Here is a 19,249-nt window from a genome sequence, read left to right as displayed (position 1 = left end):
CTTCGTGCCCAGAATACGTGCCCTTCACCTCCTCCCCCCTTGCTGCCTCCACTTGGTGCCCTCCCCAGGGTGCCTCCATCCTGGCCCCCACCTCCCTGCCCTCTCCCACCCCAGTGCCCCCCAGCCCCCGCCCGCTCGGGGCAGCCGCTGATGCTTCTGCACTGTGCTGTGTCGGTGTCAGGGGTTTGGGGTGGTGGGTTGTGGGTTGTGATGGGGTGGGCAGAGTGCAGGGGTCGAGGTTGGTGGGGGTCTGCTGCCTTTCCCTGCTGTCATTTGGCAGGCTGCAGCCAGTGCTGTGGCATGGAGTGGGAAACCACCTGGGGACTGGCCTGGCGATGGGTGCGGGGTTGGTGTTGCCCCGATTCCTGCTCGTTCTGGCAGGGAAGGGGCCAGGACTTGCTCTGCTGTGGGGTGGTTTGCACTAACAGCCTTTTATTCCCTCCTCACCGGCCCTGGCTGCCTGCAGGCGATGGTAAGTGCCCCCCACCCCGCTCTCCCCAGGGTCTCAGACCCGCCTCAAGACGCTCTGCCCCGTTGGGGCTGAACTGGTAATGCTGTGAGTTGCTGAACTGGTTCCAGTCCCGCTGCTCTTTGGGGTGCTGGATTCATGGGGAGCTGATGTCCCCGCTGCCAGCCCGCGCAGCTGGCACCCACCCCTCTCTGGGGTAGGGGCCTGTCCTGGGTGTTTTACGGCCACTGGGACCCCAAAGGTGTGCGGGAGGGCCACCCAGTGCCCTGCTGGATCTGCCAACTGCGTTTCTTCCCCACAGTCACTGGTCCAGTCCAGGAAAGCGGGAATCACATCGGCGCTGGCCTCAAGCACCTTGAACAACGAGGAGCTGGTAGGTGCTGGGGCGCGGGGTGGTCACGGGGGGATGACTGAGCCCCGGCAGGCCGGGCCAGCAACGCAGATACGGGATCTACATCCCACCAGTATCCCCCTCCGGCAACGCCAAAGCTGCTGAGATGCTCACGGCTGCACCCAGGGACAGTGGTGGTTGTCCTCTGCCCTGCTCGGCTGCCCCCAGCAGTGACGTTGCACATGGCCTGGCACCAGCGGACGGGGACACGCTGCCACGCGGTGCCTGAGCTTCTCTCCCCCTCTCTCTTCTGCCCCTGCACAGAAAAACCATGTTTACAAGAAGACCCTGCAAGCCTTAGTTTATCCCATCTCCTGCACGACGCCCCACAACTTCGAGGTGTGGACGGCCACCACCCCCACCTACTGCTACGAGTGCGAGGGGCTGCTGTGGGGCATCGCCCGGCAGGGCATGCGCTGCGCCGAGTGCGGCGTCAAGTGCCACGAGAAGTGCCAGGACTTGCTCAATGCCGACTGCCTGCAGAGTAAGGAGCTGCTGCCCGCAGCCGTGTCCCTTCTCGCTTTGGAAAGGGAAGAGGGAGCAGCCCGGACTCTTGTCTTGGGCACGGGGAAAGTGGTGAGCTGGGCAGATCTGTCCTGGGCAGGGTGTGGGCTCCTCCAGGGTTTGATTTGCTCGTGCCCGCTGGGCTTGGGGTGCTCTTGGCAACCTTTGGGTGCTGCCTGCTTGCTCCATCTCACCCCTGGCTGTCCTCTCCCAGGGGCGGCGGAGAAGAGCTCCAAGCACGGAGCGGAGGACCGGACCCAGAACATCATCATGGTGCTCAAGGACCGCATGAAGATCCGGGAGCGCAACAAGCCGGAGATATTCGAGCTGATCCAGGAGGTGTTTGGGGTCACCAAGACCACGCACACGCAGCAGATGAAGGCAGTGAAGCAGAGCGTCCTGGATGGCACTTCCAAGTGGTCAGCCAAGATCAGCATAACGGGTAGGCACTGGTTGGGACTGGCACCACGTGCCATGGGGGACCACCTGCCTGTCCCCACGCACAAGGATGCTGAGGGCTCCAGCCTGTCTCCTGCCCCTCATCCTGCAAAGCAGCTTCAGCTGCTGGGGGACACCGGTGCCCGTTTCGGGGCTCTCGGTGTGGCCGTGGCACTAACTCCTCTCTCCATCTGTTTTCTCTGCTGCATGTGCCATGCGTGTGCCTTGTGTGGACGGGTGTGCGTGCTGTCCCGTGCCGTGCCGTGCCGCAGTCGTTTGTGCCCAGGGCCTGCAAGCGAAGGACAAGACGGGTTCCAGTGACCCGTACGTCACCGTCCAGGTTGGAAAGACAAAAAAAAGGACTAAAACCATCTACGGCAATCTCAATCCGGTCTGGGAGGAGAATTTCCATTTGTAAGTTCACGTGGCCCCTCCATCCCTATTCCTGACTGCTTGTGGTCATGCTGGGCTGTGCTGGTTCCCAGGCAGCTGGCCTCATCCTGCCCCAGTTGAGGGTGGAAGGGGACTGCTGGGGTCACTGGGTGTGCTGGTTTTGTGCCACGGAAGGTTTGGCTTCTGGCAGTGAGGGCTGATCCGGGCTGTTGGGGCTGCCTGGGCACCGCGCGGAGCCCTGCCAAGCCCGCTGCAGAGGGTTGGTGCCCCCACATCTGCCGGCTGCCCCAGTTCCTGCCTGGTGCTTGTTTAGGGAAATGGAGGCTGGGGGGAGGCTGGAAAGATTTCCCTGCTCATCCTGGGGCTTGTCCCCTCTCGCCTCCCCAGTGAGTGCCATAACTCCTCCGACCGCATCAAAGTCCGTGTCTGGGACGAAGACGATGACATCAAGTCTCGCGTCAAGCAGCGCTTCAAGAGGGAGTCTGATGACTTCCTGGGCCAGACGATCATCGAGGTCCGGACCCTGAGCGGAGAGATGGACGTCTGGTACAACCTCGGTAACTGGCTGCCCTGGCACAGCCTGCTCGGGCCGGGACCCCCGGCCCCGCTCTTCCGGGTGGACGTGCTGCCAGCCCTGGTGTGAAGGCTGTTTCAGTGTTTTAGTACAGGGTCTGCTGTTAGAAACAATATTGAAAGCCGTTGGCATCAACTGTTTTTCCAGGGTCATTCACAAAACCCTCTGCTTAGGAGGTCTGGAGCACTCTCTGCAGAGGGGAAACTGAGGCACGAAGAGGCCACATCTCTGTAGTGCATGGAGATACGGCCACGTCCCTCTCTGCAATGCCCTGGCTGCATTGTACCCTGGCCTGGCTGCACTTGGCACCAGGCGCCCCCCCTGTCCCCAGCCCCGAGAGCCCCCCCCTACCCGTGCCAAAGCCATCTGCCCCTCTTTGGGGCCAGGAGCGAGCAGAGTTGCTCTGGGGAAGCCTCGTACCTCATCCCCTTCCCTGTCCCCCCGCAGACAAGAGGACAGACAAGTCAGCCGTGTCGGGAGCCATCCGGCTGCACATCAGCGTGGAAATCAAGGGCGAGGAGAAGGTGGCTCCGTACCACGTGCAGTACACCTGCCTGCACGAGGTGAGCAGCCCGGGCAGGCGTGGGCAGCACGGCCCCCACCCCACCGCTGGCCGCCGTGCCACCCTCAGCCCCGGGAACCTGACGGGACTCCTTTGTACCCCCCAGAACCTCTTCCACTTCGTGACGGATTTGCAAAACAACGGGGTGGTGAAGATCCCCGACGCCAAGGGGGACGACGCCTGGAAGGTCTACTTTGACGAGACGGCGCAGGAGATCGTGGACGAGTTCGCCATGCGCTATGGCGTGGAGTCCATCTACCAGGCCATGACGTGAGTCCCTCACCCTCCGGCTGGCTCCGAAGGGCTGCGCTGGGTGGGGTCACCGTTGGCATCTTCCTCCCTTCTTGCTGGTGGCACCTGCCTCCCCGCCAAGGGTGCAGAGCTGCTCACCCCGCACCCGGGCATCCTCCCTCCCCATCTCTGGGTGCACCCCGAACCCCATGCCCCTTCCTATGGGCAGCACCCTCACTTTCCACCTCCCTCCACAGGCATTTTGCCTGCCTTTCCTCCAAATACATGTGCCCGGGGGTGCCAGCAGTGATGAGCACCCTGCTCGCCAACATCAACGCCTACTACGCCCACACCACCGCGTCCACCAACGTCTCAGCCTCCGACCGCTTTGCCGCTTCCAATTTCGGGGTAAGTCCGATGGTGCGTAAACACTCCTTCCTTCTTCTCTCTCTTCTCGTGGGAGGGGGCGGGGGGCTCGGGGGACAAAAAGGGCCGTGCAAAAAAGCCCCGTCCAAACTGCAGCCGGGCAGCGGGGGGGTCAGCCCCTGCTTGCCCCCAAAATTCATCCCGCTCCCGTTTTTCAGGAAGGAAAAGAGCCACCGCCTTCCTGGGAGAAGGTCTAAATTTGCTCCCCAAATTATTATGGTAAAACTGCAACCGGCGTCCGAGCGGACGGGAAGGGGGGGAACCCTCGGTGGCCAAAATCACGAGCAGGTGGCACGGAGCCATCCCTGCAGCTCACCGGGAGTTTTGCACGGCCCTGCGTGCTTTGGGTGCACCCCGGCACCGCTGCAGGCTCGCCCGGCTGTTCCAGCACCGTGGGTGCCCGCTGGGCACCTCGTTCGCGGGGAATGGGATGAGTTTGTGCCGGGGCCGGGTGCACCCTCGGGGGGCTGAGCTCTCACCCTGGCTCCCCCCTTGCCATCCCAGAGGCAGCGAGGTGTTTGCTCTGGATGTGCCCAGGGCTGAGCCAGGATCAGTGCCCAGCCCTGGGGTGGGTAAAGTGCTGGGTAGCCAGGGATGCAGCCGGGGCTGCCTCACCCACCGCTTCCTGTTGCAGGGGGTAGCTAGAGCCAAGCGAGCTGTGCCCCTGGCTCGCGCAGGAGGAGGAAACCGTATGGAAAAATAGAAAAAAAGAAGAAAAAGTGCCTTTTCTCTAACGTGGAGGGTTTTAAAAACTTGTTTCTTTCTCTTTTTTTAGAGAGCCTAAGGTTGGGTCCTAAAAGTGCCCGGCCGTGCCGCTTTAACCCCGAGTACCCGTCGTGGGCAGTTTTACCGCGCTGCAGCCGGTTCGGTGGCGGGGACACGCGGGCACGGCGCGGGGGTCTGGCTTCGCCAGCTCCAGCGGGCGAAGGTTTGCGGGTGCCAGTGCAGGCTGTGGGCTTGGCTGAGCCGCGGCCAGGCGGGCGCGAGACTCGCTGCCTTGTCCCGTCCCCCCTCCTCTTCCTCTCCCAGGACTCGGGGCGCTGCTCCGGGCTCTCCGGAGCCCTGCGGTGAAGCCCACTGGGTTGCCCAAAGCCCCGCTGCCACAGGGGTGCAAAGCCCCACGCCTCCCGAGAAGGTTTTGGGGCAAGTTGGGTGCTTTGCCCTCAGCTCCGACACCCGAACCACAGCCCAACGTGGGATTTGTGTCCTCCTGCCCCGCTCTCCCTGGCCAGTTAAAGCCGCTCAGCCCCACTGGAGACTGTTGACCCCGAGCAGTCGCCTGCCCACATCCCTCCGTGCAGCCCGAGCGAGGAGCCCGTCGAGGTGCCCGGCTCCCTGGGACCACCCTGACCTCATCTCCAAGTAGCTCAGCCCCAAAGACAGGCAGCTGCTGCAGGAGCCCAGCTGCTCTTTCCTTGCCCTTTTTTTTTCTGGAGCTCTTGGAAAGCTTCAGTCCAGGGGCTGCGTGGCCCAGGGCCATGATCCTGCCCACCCTTACCCTGCTCCTGCCCCCAGCCCGGGCTCAGGGGTGTTCATGGCTGCCAGGGTGTCCCGGCCGCCAGCGAGGACACACTCTTCTCCGTTGGGCATTCTGTGCCTGCCTGCAGGGCTCTGGTGAAGGAAGGATGGAAGAAAGGACAGCAGGACAGCAGGAAGGAGAGGGATGAGCCAGGGGTGGCGTGGGCCGGGCTGGGAGCAGAGAGAGCCAGGAGCAGTGGCGAGGGTGGGGGAGGATGGTCCCTGCCTCAGTTTCCCCCGTTTACCTGCCTCTGGGGCATTTCTCCACAGAAGGAGCGGTTCGTCAAACTCCTCGATCAGCTGCACAACTCGCTGCGGATCGACCTCTCCATGTACCGGGTAAGGTGCCTGCCGTGCCTCAGTTTCCCCACCTGTCCATTACGGTCTGAAACAACAGGCGGCTGTTTTCTCCCCTACTCTCCACTCGGCCCGTGAGAGTTTGGTGGGAACTCCGCTCTTTTCTCCCACTTTGGCAGAACAACTTCCCTGCCAGCAGTCCCGAACGGCTGCAGGATCTCAAGTCCACAGTGGACCTGCTGACCAGCATCACCTTCTTCCGGATGAAGGTATTCCTGACGCCTCTCCTGCCATATGCTGCTGACCCCGCCTCCCTCACTGGCCCCGATTCTTTGCACGTTTGAGGCGGTGTTGCCCCTGCGGTAGCTCGGGGGGGGCTGTGGGGCTGCCCCCACCGCTGCTCCCTCCTCGTCCCCCCAGGTCCAGGAGCTGCAGAGCCCACCCCGCGCCAGCCAGGTGGTGAAGGACTGCGTGAAGGCGTGCCTCAACTCCACCTACGAGTACATCTTCAACAACTGTCACGAGCTGTACAGTCGCGAGTACCAGACAGACCCGGTGCGCGGGGGGAACTGGGATGCACTGGGGTGCTGGGGGGGACCTCGCTGCCCGCTCTGACCTTTCCCATCCCTTGCCCTTCTCCTGGCTCCCTCTCCGGAGAGCGTGGAATGAGCCCCGAGCCTTGGCCAGGGATTGAGCCCTATTGAGTCCGGGGCCAGACAACGCAGGGGGGTGTGTGGGGGGTCTCCAGGGTGTTCCCAGAACCCTACTCCGTGCAGTTGAGCCCTGCAGGTGGAGTGACCGGAGCCTCCGCTGTGTTCCCCGTCACTCCAGACTAAGAAAGGTGAGGTGCCCCCCGAGGAGCAGGGCCCCAGCATCAAAAACCTGGACTTCTGGTCCAAGCTCATCACCCTGATAGTCTCCATTATCGAGGAGGACAAGAACTCCTACACGCCCTGCCTGAACCAGTGAGTAGGTGCTGGGAAAGGGGACCCTGTGGGGACTGTCCATGCGGCAGCAAGGGTGGCTTTAGTCCTTTGGATAGTTGGTTGTAACGTCTGTTTTACAGATGGGGAAACTGAGGCAGGTGGGAGGTGTCGGAGGGACGCATCTCAAAGTGGAGGGCTGGTGCACCTCGTGTCCGCGCTTTTCCCCCCTCTCCCCACCCCAGGTTCCCCCAGGAGCTGAACGTGGGGAAGATCAGCGCCGAGGTGATGTGGAACCTCTTTGCTCAGGACATGAAGTACGCGATGGAGGGTGAGTCCCCCCGCGCTGCCCTCAGCCAGGGGGGTAAGGTGCCCTCTGCTCCCACCTCACCTCTTCTCTGGACAAAACCCCATTTCACCCCCTGCTCAGCGCGGTGCCTACCTTAAATCCCACCCAAGAAGTGCTTCCATCCTCACCCCGTTACCCTGGCATTACTCGGGGCAGCTGCCCCCTAAGTGTGGGGCACGAAGCAACCCCCCCGTGCACTCGCCTTCCCCGTGCAGAGCACGACAAGCACCGCCTGTGCAAAAGCGCCGACTACATGAACCTGCACTTCAAGGTGAAGTGGTTGTACAACGAGTACGTCACCGAGCTGCCCTCCTTCAAGAGCCGCGTGCCCGAGTACCCGGCGTGAGTGCGGCCCTCGGGGGCGCTGGGGATGGCGCTGCTGGGGTGCCAGGGGCTGCCTGGCCTCACTGGGGATGGGCTTCTCTTCCAGCTGGTTCGAGCCCTTCGTTATCCAGTGGCTGGATGAGAACGAAGAGGTGTCGCGGGATTTCCTGCACGGGGCGCTGGAGCGGGATAAGAAGGATGGGGTATGAACGGCACCGTGGGCACAGGAGCCGCAGGCGGGGGTGGGCGAGGGGCTTGTCCCTCCACGCCCAGTGTGTGCCCACTGGGGCCAAAATCTCCCCCCGCCGCCTCCTGCCGACGCTGCCTCTCGCTCCCCCAGTTCCAGCAGACGTCGGAGCACGCGCTCTTCTCCTGCTCCGTGGTGGACGTCTTCTCCCAGCTCAACCAGAGCTTTGAGATCATCAAGAAGCTCGAGTGCCCCGACCCCCAGATCGTCGGGCACTACATGCGAAGGTTTGCCAAGGTGGGCAGCTGCGGGGGCCGCTGGGCCAGCGGCACCCCTGGGACCCGGTCCCAGCCCTGGGCTGGGGCTCCAGGGCTCTCTGCCACCTCCCAGCCAGCTGCGGGCAGCGGCGTAGGGCACGGACTGTGCCACCTCTAGCAGCGATGCTGGAGCAAACATGCCACCGACGGACCCGGTGGCTGTCCCAACTTTGCTAGCACAGGAGATTTGCTATTTAATGAGTTAATTTGTTAATTAATCTAGAATGAGTAAATGCCACTGGCGCCCTGTTGTGAGAGGGAGTTGCATGGGGGTTTGATGGCTGATGCCTCCACAGCTGTGCTGGTGATGGAGTCCAGATGTGCTGTGGCTGTGCCCCTGGCACGTACGTGGGGCTGGAGTGTCCAGGGGTCCCAGGGAGTGTCCAGGGTCCCAGAGAGTGTCCAGGCATTGGGTTGTTTTACTGCTGTGGGACTCATGGTTTCCTTCTCTCCCTCTCTCCTCTTCGCTGCTGTCTGGGTGGGTCCCATCCCTTGTTTGGCTGCAGACCATCAGCAACGTGTTACTCCAGTATGCTGAGATCATCTCCAAGGATTTTGCCTCGTACTGTTCCAAGGAGAAAGAGAAAGTGGTGACGTATCTCCCTTCTGCTTGTCACCTTCCCGGTGGTGCCCGGCAGGACTGTCCTTACATGGGGACCCCGGCCATCACCAGCTCCAGAGCTGGTCCCTGTGACTCAGGTCCTGTCTGATGGCAGTCCCTGAGATGCTGCCAGGTGGGCCTCTGTGCCACCCCTGCTCCAGTGACCACCAGTCTGCCAGTGTGGAGTGGGCCCCTGTGGGGAACCAAAAACCACGGACGTGCCGTGGGTGATGGGCTCCAGTCATGTTTGTTGGTGCTGACCTCTCTCTCTCCATCCCACCCCTCCAGCCCTGCATCCTGATGAACAACATCCAGCAGCTCCGTGTCCAGCTCGAGAAGATGTTTGAAGCCATGGGTGGGAAGGAGGTGCGTATCGGAGGTCTCCAGGAGGGAGAATGGGATCACGTTGTCCCACCCTCTGGCACCCTTCTCTCCCACCACGTCAGACCATGGATGGGCTTCACCCTGCCCAGGGCTGTGTTTGGGGTGCAGAGACCCTCCCAGGGCTGGGCCCAGGGACCCTGACAGCTTCTCCAACCTGTCCCTCCTCCAGCTGGACACAGAAGCCAGTGACATCCTCAAGGAACTGCAGGTGAAACTCAACAACGTCCTGGATGAGCTGAGCCGGGTCTTTGCCACCAGGTACACCTGGGCGAGAAGGTGCAGGCAGTGGGCCAAGGAGAGGTCTGGGGGCTCTGCTCGGCCAAGTGGGTCCTGGGCATGGCCGGGAGGGGATGCTGAGCCGCCTGGGTGTCACGGTCCCCAGTTTCCAGCCACACATTGAGGAGTGTGTGAAGCAGATGGGCGACATCCTGAGCCAGGTGAAGGGCACCGGCAACGTCCCTGCCAGCACCTGCAGCAGCGTTGCGCAGGATGCTGACAATGTCCTGCAGCCCATCATGGACCTCCTGGACAGCAAGTGAGTGTGGGGAGCAACAGGGACCTCCAGCCTCCCCAGTGCCCCTGGCAAGGGGTGGCATGAGGGGTGCCATGCCAGGACCTTCAGCCCCGTCCCCTCTCTGCAGCCTGACACTCTTTGCCAAGATCTGCGAGAAGACGGTGCTGAAGCGGGTGCTGAAGGAGCTCTGGAAGCTGGTGATGAACACGATGGAAAAGACCATCGTCCTGCCCCCGCTCACTGACCAGACGGTGAGTGACGGGGAGGAGGAGGAGGAGGACCAGGGACGAGGGACCCTGGAGCTGAGACACAGGTGGCTGATGTGGGCCGGTGTGGGACATGCTGGCCAGGTGCCCTCGCTGGCTGCTGAGGACTTTGGTGACCTCCCCAAAATTGCCCTTAGCTAGTGGCCAGGGAAGGTACAGAGGAGAGAAAGCCTTGAGCCACGTGCCCGGTGCAGCCCGGCTTTGCCAAAGGACCTTCCTGCCATCTCCATCATAGCACCAGGAGGGGACACTGGTCCTTTCCTCTCCATCCTTCCCTCCGAGCTGGGGCAGCGTCCCATGCCAGGCTCATCAGCACCGGCTGTGGGCACAGTCCCCGTGCTGGGGAGTGAACTGGGAGGCTCTGGGAGCCACCACGTGTTGGCCGTGCAGTGGAGCTGGGGTTGCCCAGGGGGAGCAGGGACCGGCTGCGTGGGGGTGGCAGTGATACGGGGATGGGGGGCACTGAACAACTCCTTGCCCAGGCTGAGCGGGCTCCAGGGGAGCCGAGCAAAGTGCAGGGAACGGTCCCTCCTCGGAGAGAGGTCAGCTACTGGCTTCCAGGCTCCATCGCATCGCTGCGTGTCTGCCCACCCTGTCCGAAGCATCCCAGGACAGCTGTTCCCTGGGAGTCAGGCAGGGAAGGGTGGCACCGAGGGCTCTGAGCTGGCCACGCATCTGTCCCTGTCATTGGCACTGCCACAAAGCTGGGCTCTGGCTCTTACTTAGGATGCCCGGAGCTGCCGGGCGCTGCAGCGCCTTTCGGGGGCTGCGTGGCTTCTCCTGCTGCGTCTTGTAAGGGACAGACAGCGCGTTGGTGGCCCGTCAGCCCTCGACGGTGCCACCTCACAGCCCAGCGCCTGGCTCAGGTCAGCCCCGCATCACTCCTGGCCGGGCTCGCACACCAAGGTGCCAAATGTAGTGGGAACGCCGGTGCCACTGGGTCCCAGCCACCATCCCAGTCCCCATCCCTGTCCCTTCCCGGCCACGTGTGGCTATGCCATGTTCTGGTGGCAGCGAGCCCTGTGCTGAGGGCAGAGGAGGTGGCGTGGACATGTGGGTCTGGTGGGGGATTTTCCGCAGGGGCAGCAGCCCTTGGAGGGGGCTGTGCTGGGATGGGTCCCTACACCAGGGGACAGCCCACCCCGGGTGCCTCTGGGCAGGTTGGCAGCACGGGGCGATGTGTCAGAGCTGAATGTCGAGTGGGCTCTGCCAGGTCCCTGGGGCTGCGCCCCCCTGGGCAGAGCCCCCTCCCACAGTGACGAAGGGCTGGGCAGGTTGGGATGGGACCACTTCGGGGCCGTGGAGACCTGCAGTGGTGGTGGCAGGGCATGGGTGCCCATCAGATGGGTGGACACCCTCGGCTGTGCCGTCCCTCCAGGCTGGTGGGACTGGGAGGGCAGCCAGGACTGGTACCCCGTGGTGGGGCAGCTGGGGCTGGGGAGGATGGAGGAGGGGGCTGACACTCACGTCACGGTTGTTCTCTCCAACTGCTCCGCTCGCCTCTCAATGGCAGATGATTGTAAGTACGGCAGCTCCCTGTCTGTCTGTCTGTCCGCTGTGTGTCGGTCCTGGCCTCGCCGGGTCCTGTCTCGTGTGGCTGCCCGCGCCCTGCCCACACCCTCCTCTGGTTCCCGACTCAGTCCACCTCTGTGGTCCCCATCCCCGTGCTGCCCGCTTGGCACTGGCTCCTGGTGGACACTTGCCTGTGGCCCCAGCTGGGTTCAGGGGGTTGGAAAGGTCCCGGACGGATTCGTGGTGCTTGGATGCGGGTCGGGGGGGCGAGGGTCAGCGCTGAGGTGGGAGGGGGCTGGTGATGGGGCAGTGCCACGGAATCGGGGACGGCCAAACCCGGGCTGGTCCGTGTTCTTGCTCCATGCTGGAGACACGAGCAGGGGGAGCGGTGTGTGATGGGCACTCAGGGCTGCTCTTCCCGACCCCTCGTGCCTCAGTTTCCTCTTGAGGCTCTGGCTGGGGTGTGACGGGGTGGTGGGTGGGGTGGAGGGGGGCTGAGGGCCGAGACTTTTCCTGCCTGCGGAGAGATCTTGCTGGGACACGACGGTGCCTGGCCCGGCTGCTCAGCAGTGAGGCAGGTCACTGGCACGAGTTGGGAGAACTTATCCTGGGTTGGGATACGGCCCCAGGAGCCCGGACTCCTGGGTTCCCTCCTGGGCATCGCTGCTGGGTCCTGGCACGGCTTTGACTGAGTAGTTTTCCTTTCTTCTGCTCAGTCTGTGGCCATGGGCTCATGCCCTGTGGGGCAGGGGAAGGGCCACGACCACCCCCAAGCCTGTCCCCACCCTGCTTCGACCATGGGCACCTTTGCCAGGAGGAGCGGTGGTGCGGGCGCCAGCAGTTGGGTGCCGGGTGCCAATCCCTGCTGGGGGGCAGACGACTGCCCATCCCATGGCCCTCAACACCTTTTGTTTCCAACAGCAGCATTTAGAGAGACCGTGGGGCTGAGCCTCTGCTCTTGGGGACCCCCATGTCCCAGCCTTGCTGGGGGACTGGGGTGGGGTCACCTCTGTGGGGTACAGGGTCCTCTTGTTCACCTGTCACCCCTTGCCTCAGTTTCCCTCCGGGGCAGCCCCACTTGGCCCTAACTGTGCTGCTTGACCCTCCCACAGGCTTCCCTGCAGCTGACCCCCCCCCGCTACCCCCTCCTCATTCAGCCGTGCCCCGGCTGCCCCCGGGAGGCTGTTGGGGACCCCCCCATGGCGCTGCTGCCCCGTTTTATGCCGTTTCTCTTTCCGCTGCCATGCCTGGCTCGGGGCAGGGTTGTCCCTGGGTCCGGGACTCTGCGTGCCAACCCCAAGTACGGCTGCCCCCTCCCCTTTCCCTCCCCAGCCACTGCCGGAGCAGGAATGTGGGGGCACCTCCTGGTATCCCAGTGGGGACCAGTCCCCGTGGACTCAGTGCTCCAGCAGGGGCCAGTCTCCCACCGGCCCCGGCTGTGCCGTAGCAGCTCAGCGATGTCTTTGCTGCCAGCTTGCAGCCACCCCTGTGCCCAGCCTTGCCCTGCACCCCCCGCCCCGTGTCCCTCCCCACCTCTCCACTCAACCTCTGACGTTACTTCTACAGGGCACGCTCTTGAGAAAACATGGCAAGGGGACAGAGAAGGTAACTAGCCGTGGGCTCCATGTGTGTCATCGCCCCGTGGCCACCTTCGTGGCCCCACACCCGCGCGTTTGCGGGGGTCCAGGCTTGTCCGTGCTTCCCCTGTCGTGCTGTCTGGATGTGCCGTTGCCTGTGTTGGCGTGTTGTCGTGTCGAGGTGTGCTGTGTTGTCCGGGCCGTGCCGCAGGATGGGGACAGGGACCTGTTTCTGTGTGGTGCCTGGGGTAGGGAGCGGGTGTCGTGTTGTGTTTACCCCCTGTGGGTGGGTATACGGGGTGTTACGGCCATGGGGGACGCTGCCCTATGGCACTCAGCACCCCTCCAGGTGCCCAGCTGGGACAGCGTGGGGACAGGGTGCCCCAGCGTGGGAGATCCTGAGCACAAAGCCGTCCCATCCCCCAGGGTGCTGAGCCATGCTGGGGATGCGCTGGGCACGCGGGGGGCCACGGGGCTGCTGAGATCCCCTGGAACTCTGAGCCCGCTTCCCCCAATGCTTGGGGGGCACTCAGCAAAGCACCCTGAGCCCCAAAACGTGCCCAAAGGGCTTTGTGTGGGCACACGGGCTCTGCCCCTGCCTGGGTGCTCCAGGCTGCCGCCTCCCGAAACCCACCATGCTGGCATCCAGCTGGGCAATGCCCGCGGCTGCCCCTGGCTCTCCCTCCTCTTACCAGGGACGCCGGGTCCTGCCCCGGCTTGCCAAGCACTGGGCAAACCCCAAGGCGGTGGGCAGCACCCGCCCTCCCTCCAGATGAGACCTGGCGCGCTCGTCACAGGTCCACCAGCAAGTGCACGGGGCTGAGCCTTGGGAGGCATGAACTGGTGCCAGTGGCACCAGTGGAGAACTGGGCGCAGCCAGAGGAGAGTACAGGGCCAGAGCCTGCAGCGCTGGGGGATGCGGGGGGCCCGGACCGGCGGCCGGCTGCTGCTGGGGCCACCAGTAACTGTCCCTTGCTGTTCTCTTCCAGAGCAGGGTGAAGCTGCCCAGTCACACTGAAGTAAGGACATGGCTCTTCTGCTCCCCACTTGGCTCTGGTCCCTCCTCTCGCCTCCTCCCTGGCTCTTGTCCCATGTGCTGCGGGGCTGGGGGCGGGGGGGGGTCCCATCTCAGTGCAGCATCCTGTTGGTCTCAGTTTGGGTGACAGCGGTGTCCCCAGCTCCCAGCCCGCTCACCGGCTGGGGAAGACGGGGACAGCAAAGGGAGGGTTAATGGGACAGAACTCTGGGGGGTGGGGGGTGGGTGGGGGACAAAAAAGGGTTAATGGGGGGGGGGGGTTACAAAATGAGGGCATGGTGGGGGTAAGTCCATGCAGGAGGTAATGGTTAGCGTGGTAGATGCTGGGGTTTCTCCTTGTTGGGAAGGACTGGAGCTACTGGTGCTGGGAGGAGGGAAAGCTGTGGGAATTGGTGGCTCTGCCTCGCTGTGCCTCAGTTTACCCAGTTGCACACTGGAGAGCTTGAGAAGGGGAGCTTGGGCTCAGCCTGGGGAGCACGTGGCAGAGCAGGGAGGCGAGTGGGATCTGCCTGTGCCATGGGGCTGCAGCCCTGGAGCCGTGGCAGTGGGCCCCATGGAATGGCTCCACAGCCCCCGCCCACGGGGGTGGCACGGCACGGGGCAGAAGGCGGCCGGGGGCTCCCAGCTGCGGCGTTCCCTGTGGTGCAGTGGCTGGGAACCTCCCTGGGGCTGGCACCTCCAAGGATTCGGATGGTAGGGGGCTGTTTGCTCAGCTACCAGCGTCACAGGGTACAGGGGGGCCGTGCCACATCCTCCCCATGCCCACTGTCCCCTGCACTTGCTCTCGCTCCCCCTGCCCCGACGTCGTGCGATTGTCCGTGCGGTGCCAGCGGCATGCCGTACCGGGCTCGGCTGGATGCAGAAACGGGTGCTTGGGCACCATGGGGAATAGGAGGGGACCCTTGGGCCAAGATGTTTGTGCCAATCAGGGTGTGAGGTCCCTGATGCCAGGATGACATCCTGCCCTGGGGTCCCCAAGCCTCCAGCTATGCAGCTGTGCTGAGAACTCCAGGGCTGGGACCAGGGCTGCTCCAGCTCCTAGCACCCCCAGCACCACGCAGGGCATGGCCAGTGACCCCTGGGGCTCTGGTGCCCTGGAGCCTGGGGGGACCAGGGAAACCCCAGGAGCTGCAGCAAGCTCCTGGCACCGCGTGCCCAGCCTGGCCATGGCACTCCCAGCACAGCTGCTCACCGGGGCTGTTCCTGTCTCTTTGCTCTCCGCAGGGCACGCAGATGATTTTCAACGCGGCCAAGGAGCTGGGGCAGCTCTCCAAGCTGAAGGTGAGGGCTGGGGTGAGCTGGGATGGGTGATCTGAGCTCTTCTCTGTGCCAGGGCAGGTGGCACTTTGCAGGCTGTCTCTGGCACTGTCGCAAGGACCCCACTGGTGCTCGTTTGCTGGCACAGCTGGGGCGAGGGGAGCGGGGCCCTGGTGCCACGCTGAGAGCGGGTTTGTGCCCCGCAGGACCACATGGTGCGGGAGGAAGCCAAGAGCCTGACCCCAAAGCAATGCGCCGTGGTGGAGCTGGCACTGGACACCATCAAGGTGAGGGCACTCGGAGGGGTGAAGGGGTGATCCTGAGGCACAGACCCTGGAAGGCACCGGGGGGGCTCCAGCAGAGTCGCTGAGGACTCGAGGACCATCTCCCCCCTCCAGCAATACTTCCACGCTGGTGGTGTGGGGCTGAAGAAGACGTTCCTGGAGAAGAGCCCCGACCTGCAGTCGCTGCGCTACGCCCTGTCCCTCTACACCCAGGCCACCGACCTCCTCATCAAAACCTTCGTGCAGACCCAGGCTTCACAGGGTAGGAGGCACTGCCCTGGCCCCCCCTACCTGGGCACCCTGTCCCCATGGCCAGGGACCCACCCTACCTCTGCTCCGGTGGGACTGGGGATCCCAGCCAGGCTCATGGAGGGGTGGGAGTAATGGGTGGGGTGGGAAGGGCTTTTTTCTCCCACAGTTTGTAGGTGAAGAGGAGCTGTAGGTGCCCAGAGGTAGCCTGGCACCCCCAAGTCTGCCACCAGCAAGAAGAGTGTGTCCCCAGTACCAGGGCATGGCTGGACTGGCACAGAAATGGGGCCCGTGGGTGGGGGAGGTCACCCTCTGGCCACGTGTCCCAGTGTGTGTCCCCTCTGGATGGCTCCTGTCACCCAGCGCAAACAGAGGTGCCTCAGGTGCCAGCCTGGCTAGGGCTCGGACCTCTTGCAGGATTAGCTAGATCCGGACACTGTGCCAGGGCCAGTCCTGGGCACGCTAGGTGCCCTATGTACCCCATGATTTGGGATCCATCCAGGGTGCTGGGTGCCTCTCAGGCTGCAGGGTGCAGGGCACCCTCTGGGTGCCCTTTATTTTGTCCCTTGGCTGCTCGAGGAGGGGAGGGAGCTGCTCAGTGCCAGCCACGGGCCAACGCAGTGTGCCCCAGCCAGGCTTGTCCACGTCCTTGGGAGCTGTCTGTGTGTCTCCAGCAAGGGACGTCTGTCCTGTCTGAGCCTCCTGTGCCAGCCGTGTCGGGGGGGTGGGCTTGGGTGTGGTGGGTGCCAGCACCCCTGGGTGCCATCTGGCCCCAGCACTCCTTGGGCTGAGAGCCAGGGGGTGCCCGGCACTCCCGTGTCGCCGCAGTGTTGTCCGGCTGCTCGGCCGTCCGTCTGTCTGCCAGATCTGATCTCTCTTTCTCTCTCTCTGTTTTCTCCCCTCTTTCACCATTCCCGTCCCCCACGCACGTCGTCTCCTTCCTCCTCTCTCCGTCCACTCTGTGCCATGTCTCTGTCTCTCTCTCCCCCCTTCCCACCAGTTCATGGTGGGAAAGGCATTAGGTTTACCCTTAGTGAAGAAATTTATCCTGAGAAGGGTACGTGTGCCGCTTGCCCCCCCTGCACCTGCCTGCTGCTGCCAGCCTGGGCTAGTAACAGTCCCGGCGCTGGGAGCCGGGGTGGCCGGGAGCCCCGGGAGCCCCGTCCCAGCCTCCGGCCGTGGGGATCCCCAGCACGGGCACAGCTGGAACCCTCCAGCAACAGCCTCCTGCTCCCAGGGCTGCTTTGGGCTGAATTTGGAGGAAACGTGCTCAGCCACCCCAGACTGGGGAGGGGGGCTGTGTCGCATGGGGGGGGGGGTTGCAAGCTCTGGGCACCCCGCGTTGTGCCTGGGGGTGGGCATCTGCCGTGACCTCCCCGCAAGCCATGGAGCTGGCCCCGTGGTGGGACGTGTTGCCCACTGCCACCCACCCCGCTGCCAGGAGGACCATTCCTAGCCTTGCTCCGTGGGGCGTGAGGAATGAGCCCAGCTCCGTAAGCCCCGCTTGGCCACCACCGCACCCTGCCAGGGGGGGCCCGGGCTGCGCCCTGCGCTTGGCCACCCATACCTGGGCACCCTCCTCGCCCACCATCGCCTCCATTCCAGCTCAGCATGTGGCACTGGGTGGCGGGTGCCTGGGGGAGACGGGGTGCTGGGGGTTGAGGGGGAGGATGAAGGTGGATAGAGGGGAGGCTGTGCCATCACCAGCCTCCCCCTGGCCTGGCACCCTCACACCGGGGGCCACGCAGTGACACATGGGGATGTGTCTTCCTTTGCGCTCTTGTTTCCACCCCGGGAGCTTTCCACTGAGCTGGGTTTGATCTCCTCGGGTCTGTCTGACCCGTGGAGCCCGTCCCGCCGCCTTGCACCCTCTCCTTCACCCATGGGTGCATGCACAGCTCTTGGTGGGGAGGGGGTGGGCTGGACTGTTGGTCGCAGGTCGCCCGGATTCCCCAGGCTCTGACCCCAGGGCTCGGGGTGGTCCCTGGGACGGAGGGGATACAAGAGAGGGACAGGTCAGTCCCAATCCCCTGGCAGGGCTGTGGCTGCCCCGTGGCACAAGGGCCAGATCGGGGCCGTCCTGCCCAGTGCTGTGCCCATGCCCATCGCCACGCACTGAGCACTGATGTCCATCCTGTGCCCATAGTAGGGGGAGCAGGGCCACTGTCCTGTGCCCATCCCACCTGGCACCGCAGCCCCTGCCTGGGCAAGGGGGGCTCGCTGGGCCCTGCCGATGTGGGGTGGGATAGCCCAGTCCTGGGGATGTCCTGCCATGCCCCAGCCCAGCCTGGTGCCAGCCACAGCCATCCCTGACAGTTGCTGCCCAGAACTCTGGCAGGGCCAAGCCCTCCTGCCCACCCCGTCATGCCCCGTGGCCGGTGACCTGCCTCCTGCAGTGGGGTTGGTGGTGGGCAGGGGATGTCAGGGACGCAGCAGGGGGAACGGGCACCCATGTCTCCTCCCTTTGCCACGCAGGCTCTGGTGTGGATGACCCAGTCGGGGAGGTGTCCATCCATGTGGAGCTCTTCACCCACCCTGGCACCGGCGAACACAAAGTCACCGTCAAAGGTGGGTTCTGCCAGCTGGGGTGCCAGGGGCTGGCAGAGCCCCACGAGCCTGACGTGCCCCCTCCTTGCAGTGGTGGCTGCGAACGACCTCAAGTGGCAGACATCGGGCATCTTCCGGCCCTTCATTGAGGTCAACATCATCGGGCCCCACCTCAGCGACAAGAAGAGGAAATTCGCCACCAAATCCAAGAACAACAGCTGGGCCCCCAAGTACAACGAGAGCTTCCAGTTGTGAGTGGCATCATGGGACGGGGGGACATGGGGCCGGGCTGGGAGATGTGGGGACACCCTCCTCTTGGGGTCTGCCGGTGGGTTTGCTCATCCCACAAGGGGTGTTTGAGATGTTTTCTCATTGGGAAAAGCAGAGTTTGGGGAAAAGGGAAAAACCAAAAGGGTTTTTCAGGGATGGTGGGGAGGCAGCAGCATATAGGGTGGGCCTGGGAGCGTGCCCCTCCCATGCCAACACTGCCCGTCCCTTGCCCCCCGCAGCACGCTGGGCACGGAGACGGGCCCCGAGTGCTACGAGCTGCAGGTGTGCGTGAAGGATTACTGCTTCGCCCGCGAGGACCGGACCGTGGGCATCGCCGTCCTGCAGCTCCGCGACATCCTGCAGCGCCCCGGCTGCACCTGCTGGCTGCCCCTGGGCCGCCGCATCCACATGGACGACACCGGCCTCACCGTCCTCCGCATCCTCTCCCAACGCAACAACGACGAGGTGGCCAAGGAGTTCGTCAAGCTCAAGTCGGACACGCGCTCGGCCGAGGAGGGCAGCAGTTAAACCCCTTCCACCCCCCCGCCAGCCCTCTCCCCCCACTCCTGACCCCTTTACTACCGCGTCCTCCAGCCATGTATAAGCCATAAGAGCGGCCACCAGTGGGGTCTCCTTCCCAGCCCAGGTGTGGGTGATGGGGGGCTGCAGTGACAGACCCTCCCCATCCCTCCCTGGGTCAGATAGTGGTGCAGAGGGCAGCTGTGCCCCCGTCCCACCCCAACAGGAAGGTGCTGGGGCTGGTGGGGCTGCAGGGAAGGGCTGGACCCCAGACTGGGTGATGGGACAGATCTGCCCCTTCCCAGCCTGTCTGAGATGGAGGAACCCCAA

The 19,249-nt window shown here is 64.0% G+C and overlaps 1 protein-coding gene across 1 annotated transcript in view; it reads left to right on the top strand.

Moving 5' to 3' along the window:
* UNC13A (unc-13 homolog A) overlaps nucleotides 1-18,928 on the top strand; it is a 34,628-nt gene extending 15,700 nt beyond the window's left edge. The window contains exons 15-46 of the mRNA XM_086627499.1: nucleotides 467-472; nucleotides 771-842; nucleotides 1,125-1,344; nucleotides 1,579-1,806; nucleotides 2,075-2,216; nucleotides 2,583-2,752; nucleotides 3,217-3,332; nucleotides 3,438-3,601; nucleotides 3,820-3,970; nucleotides 5,777-5,845; nucleotides 5,983-6,072; nucleotides 6,224-6,358; nucleotides 6,635-6,768; nucleotides 6,972-7,057; nucleotides 7,291-7,417; nucleotides 7,506-7,602; nucleotides 7,740-7,883; nucleotides 8,410-8,493; nucleotides 8,793-8,870; nucleotides 9,058-9,146; nucleotides 9,271-9,423; nucleotides 9,530-9,653; nucleotides 11,182-11,187; nucleotides 12,747-12,785; nucleotides 13,747-13,776; nucleotides 15,018-15,074; nucleotides 15,257-15,337; nucleotides 15,449-15,596; nucleotides 16,584-16,640; nucleotides 18,059-18,151; nucleotides 18,222-18,381; nucleotides 18,640-18,928. Of these exons, the coding sequence (XP_086483625.1) occupies nucleotides 467-472; nucleotides 771-842; nucleotides 1,125-1,344; nucleotides 1,579-1,806; nucleotides 2,075-2,216; nucleotides 2,583-2,752; nucleotides 3,217-3,332; nucleotides 3,438-3,601; nucleotides 3,820-3,970; nucleotides 5,777-5,845; nucleotides 5,983-6,072; nucleotides 6,224-6,358; nucleotides 6,635-6,768; nucleotides 6,972-7,057; nucleotides 7,291-7,417; nucleotides 7,506-7,602; nucleotides 7,740-7,883; nucleotides 8,410-8,493; nucleotides 8,793-8,870; nucleotides 9,058-9,146; nucleotides 9,271-9,423; nucleotides 9,530-9,653; nucleotides 11,182-11,187; nucleotides 12,747-12,785; nucleotides 13,747-13,776; nucleotides 15,018-15,074; nucleotides 15,257-15,337; nucleotides 15,449-15,596; nucleotides 16,584-16,640; nucleotides 18,059-18,151; nucleotides 18,222-18,381; nucleotides 18,640-18,928 (3,639 nt within the window). The remainder of the gene's footprint in view (nucleotides 1-466; nucleotides 473-770; nucleotides 843-1,124; nucleotides 1,345-1,578; nucleotides 1,807-2,074; nucleotides 2,217-2,582; nucleotides 2,753-3,216; nucleotides 3,333-3,437; nucleotides 3,602-3,819; nucleotides 3,971-5,776; nucleotides 5,846-5,982; nucleotides 6,073-6,223; nucleotides 6,359-6,634; nucleotides 6,769-6,971; nucleotides 7,058-7,290; nucleotides 7,418-7,505; nucleotides 7,603-7,739; nucleotides 7,884-8,409; nucleotides 8,494-8,792; nucleotides 8,871-9,057; nucleotides 9,147-9,270; nucleotides 9,424-9,529; nucleotides 9,654-11,181; nucleotides 11,188-12,746; nucleotides 12,786-13,746; nucleotides 13,777-15,017; nucleotides 15,075-15,256; nucleotides 15,338-15,448; nucleotides 15,597-16,583; nucleotides 16,641-18,058; nucleotides 18,152-18,221; nucleotides 18,382-18,639) is intronic.
* The last annotated feature ends 321 nt before the right edge of the window (nucleotides 18,929-19,249 follow it).

This window comes from Tauraco erythrolophus, chromosome 28, assembly GCF_009769465.1.
Source record: "Tauraco erythrolophus isolate bTauEry1 chromosome 28, bTauEry1.pri, whole genome shotgun sequence".
In the NCBI taxonomy this organism is placed as follows: Eukaryota; Metazoa; Chordata; class Aves; order Musophagiformes; family Musophagidae; genus Tauraco; species Tauraco erythrolophus.
This window is presented reverse-complemented; position numbering and strand designations above follow the sequence as displayed.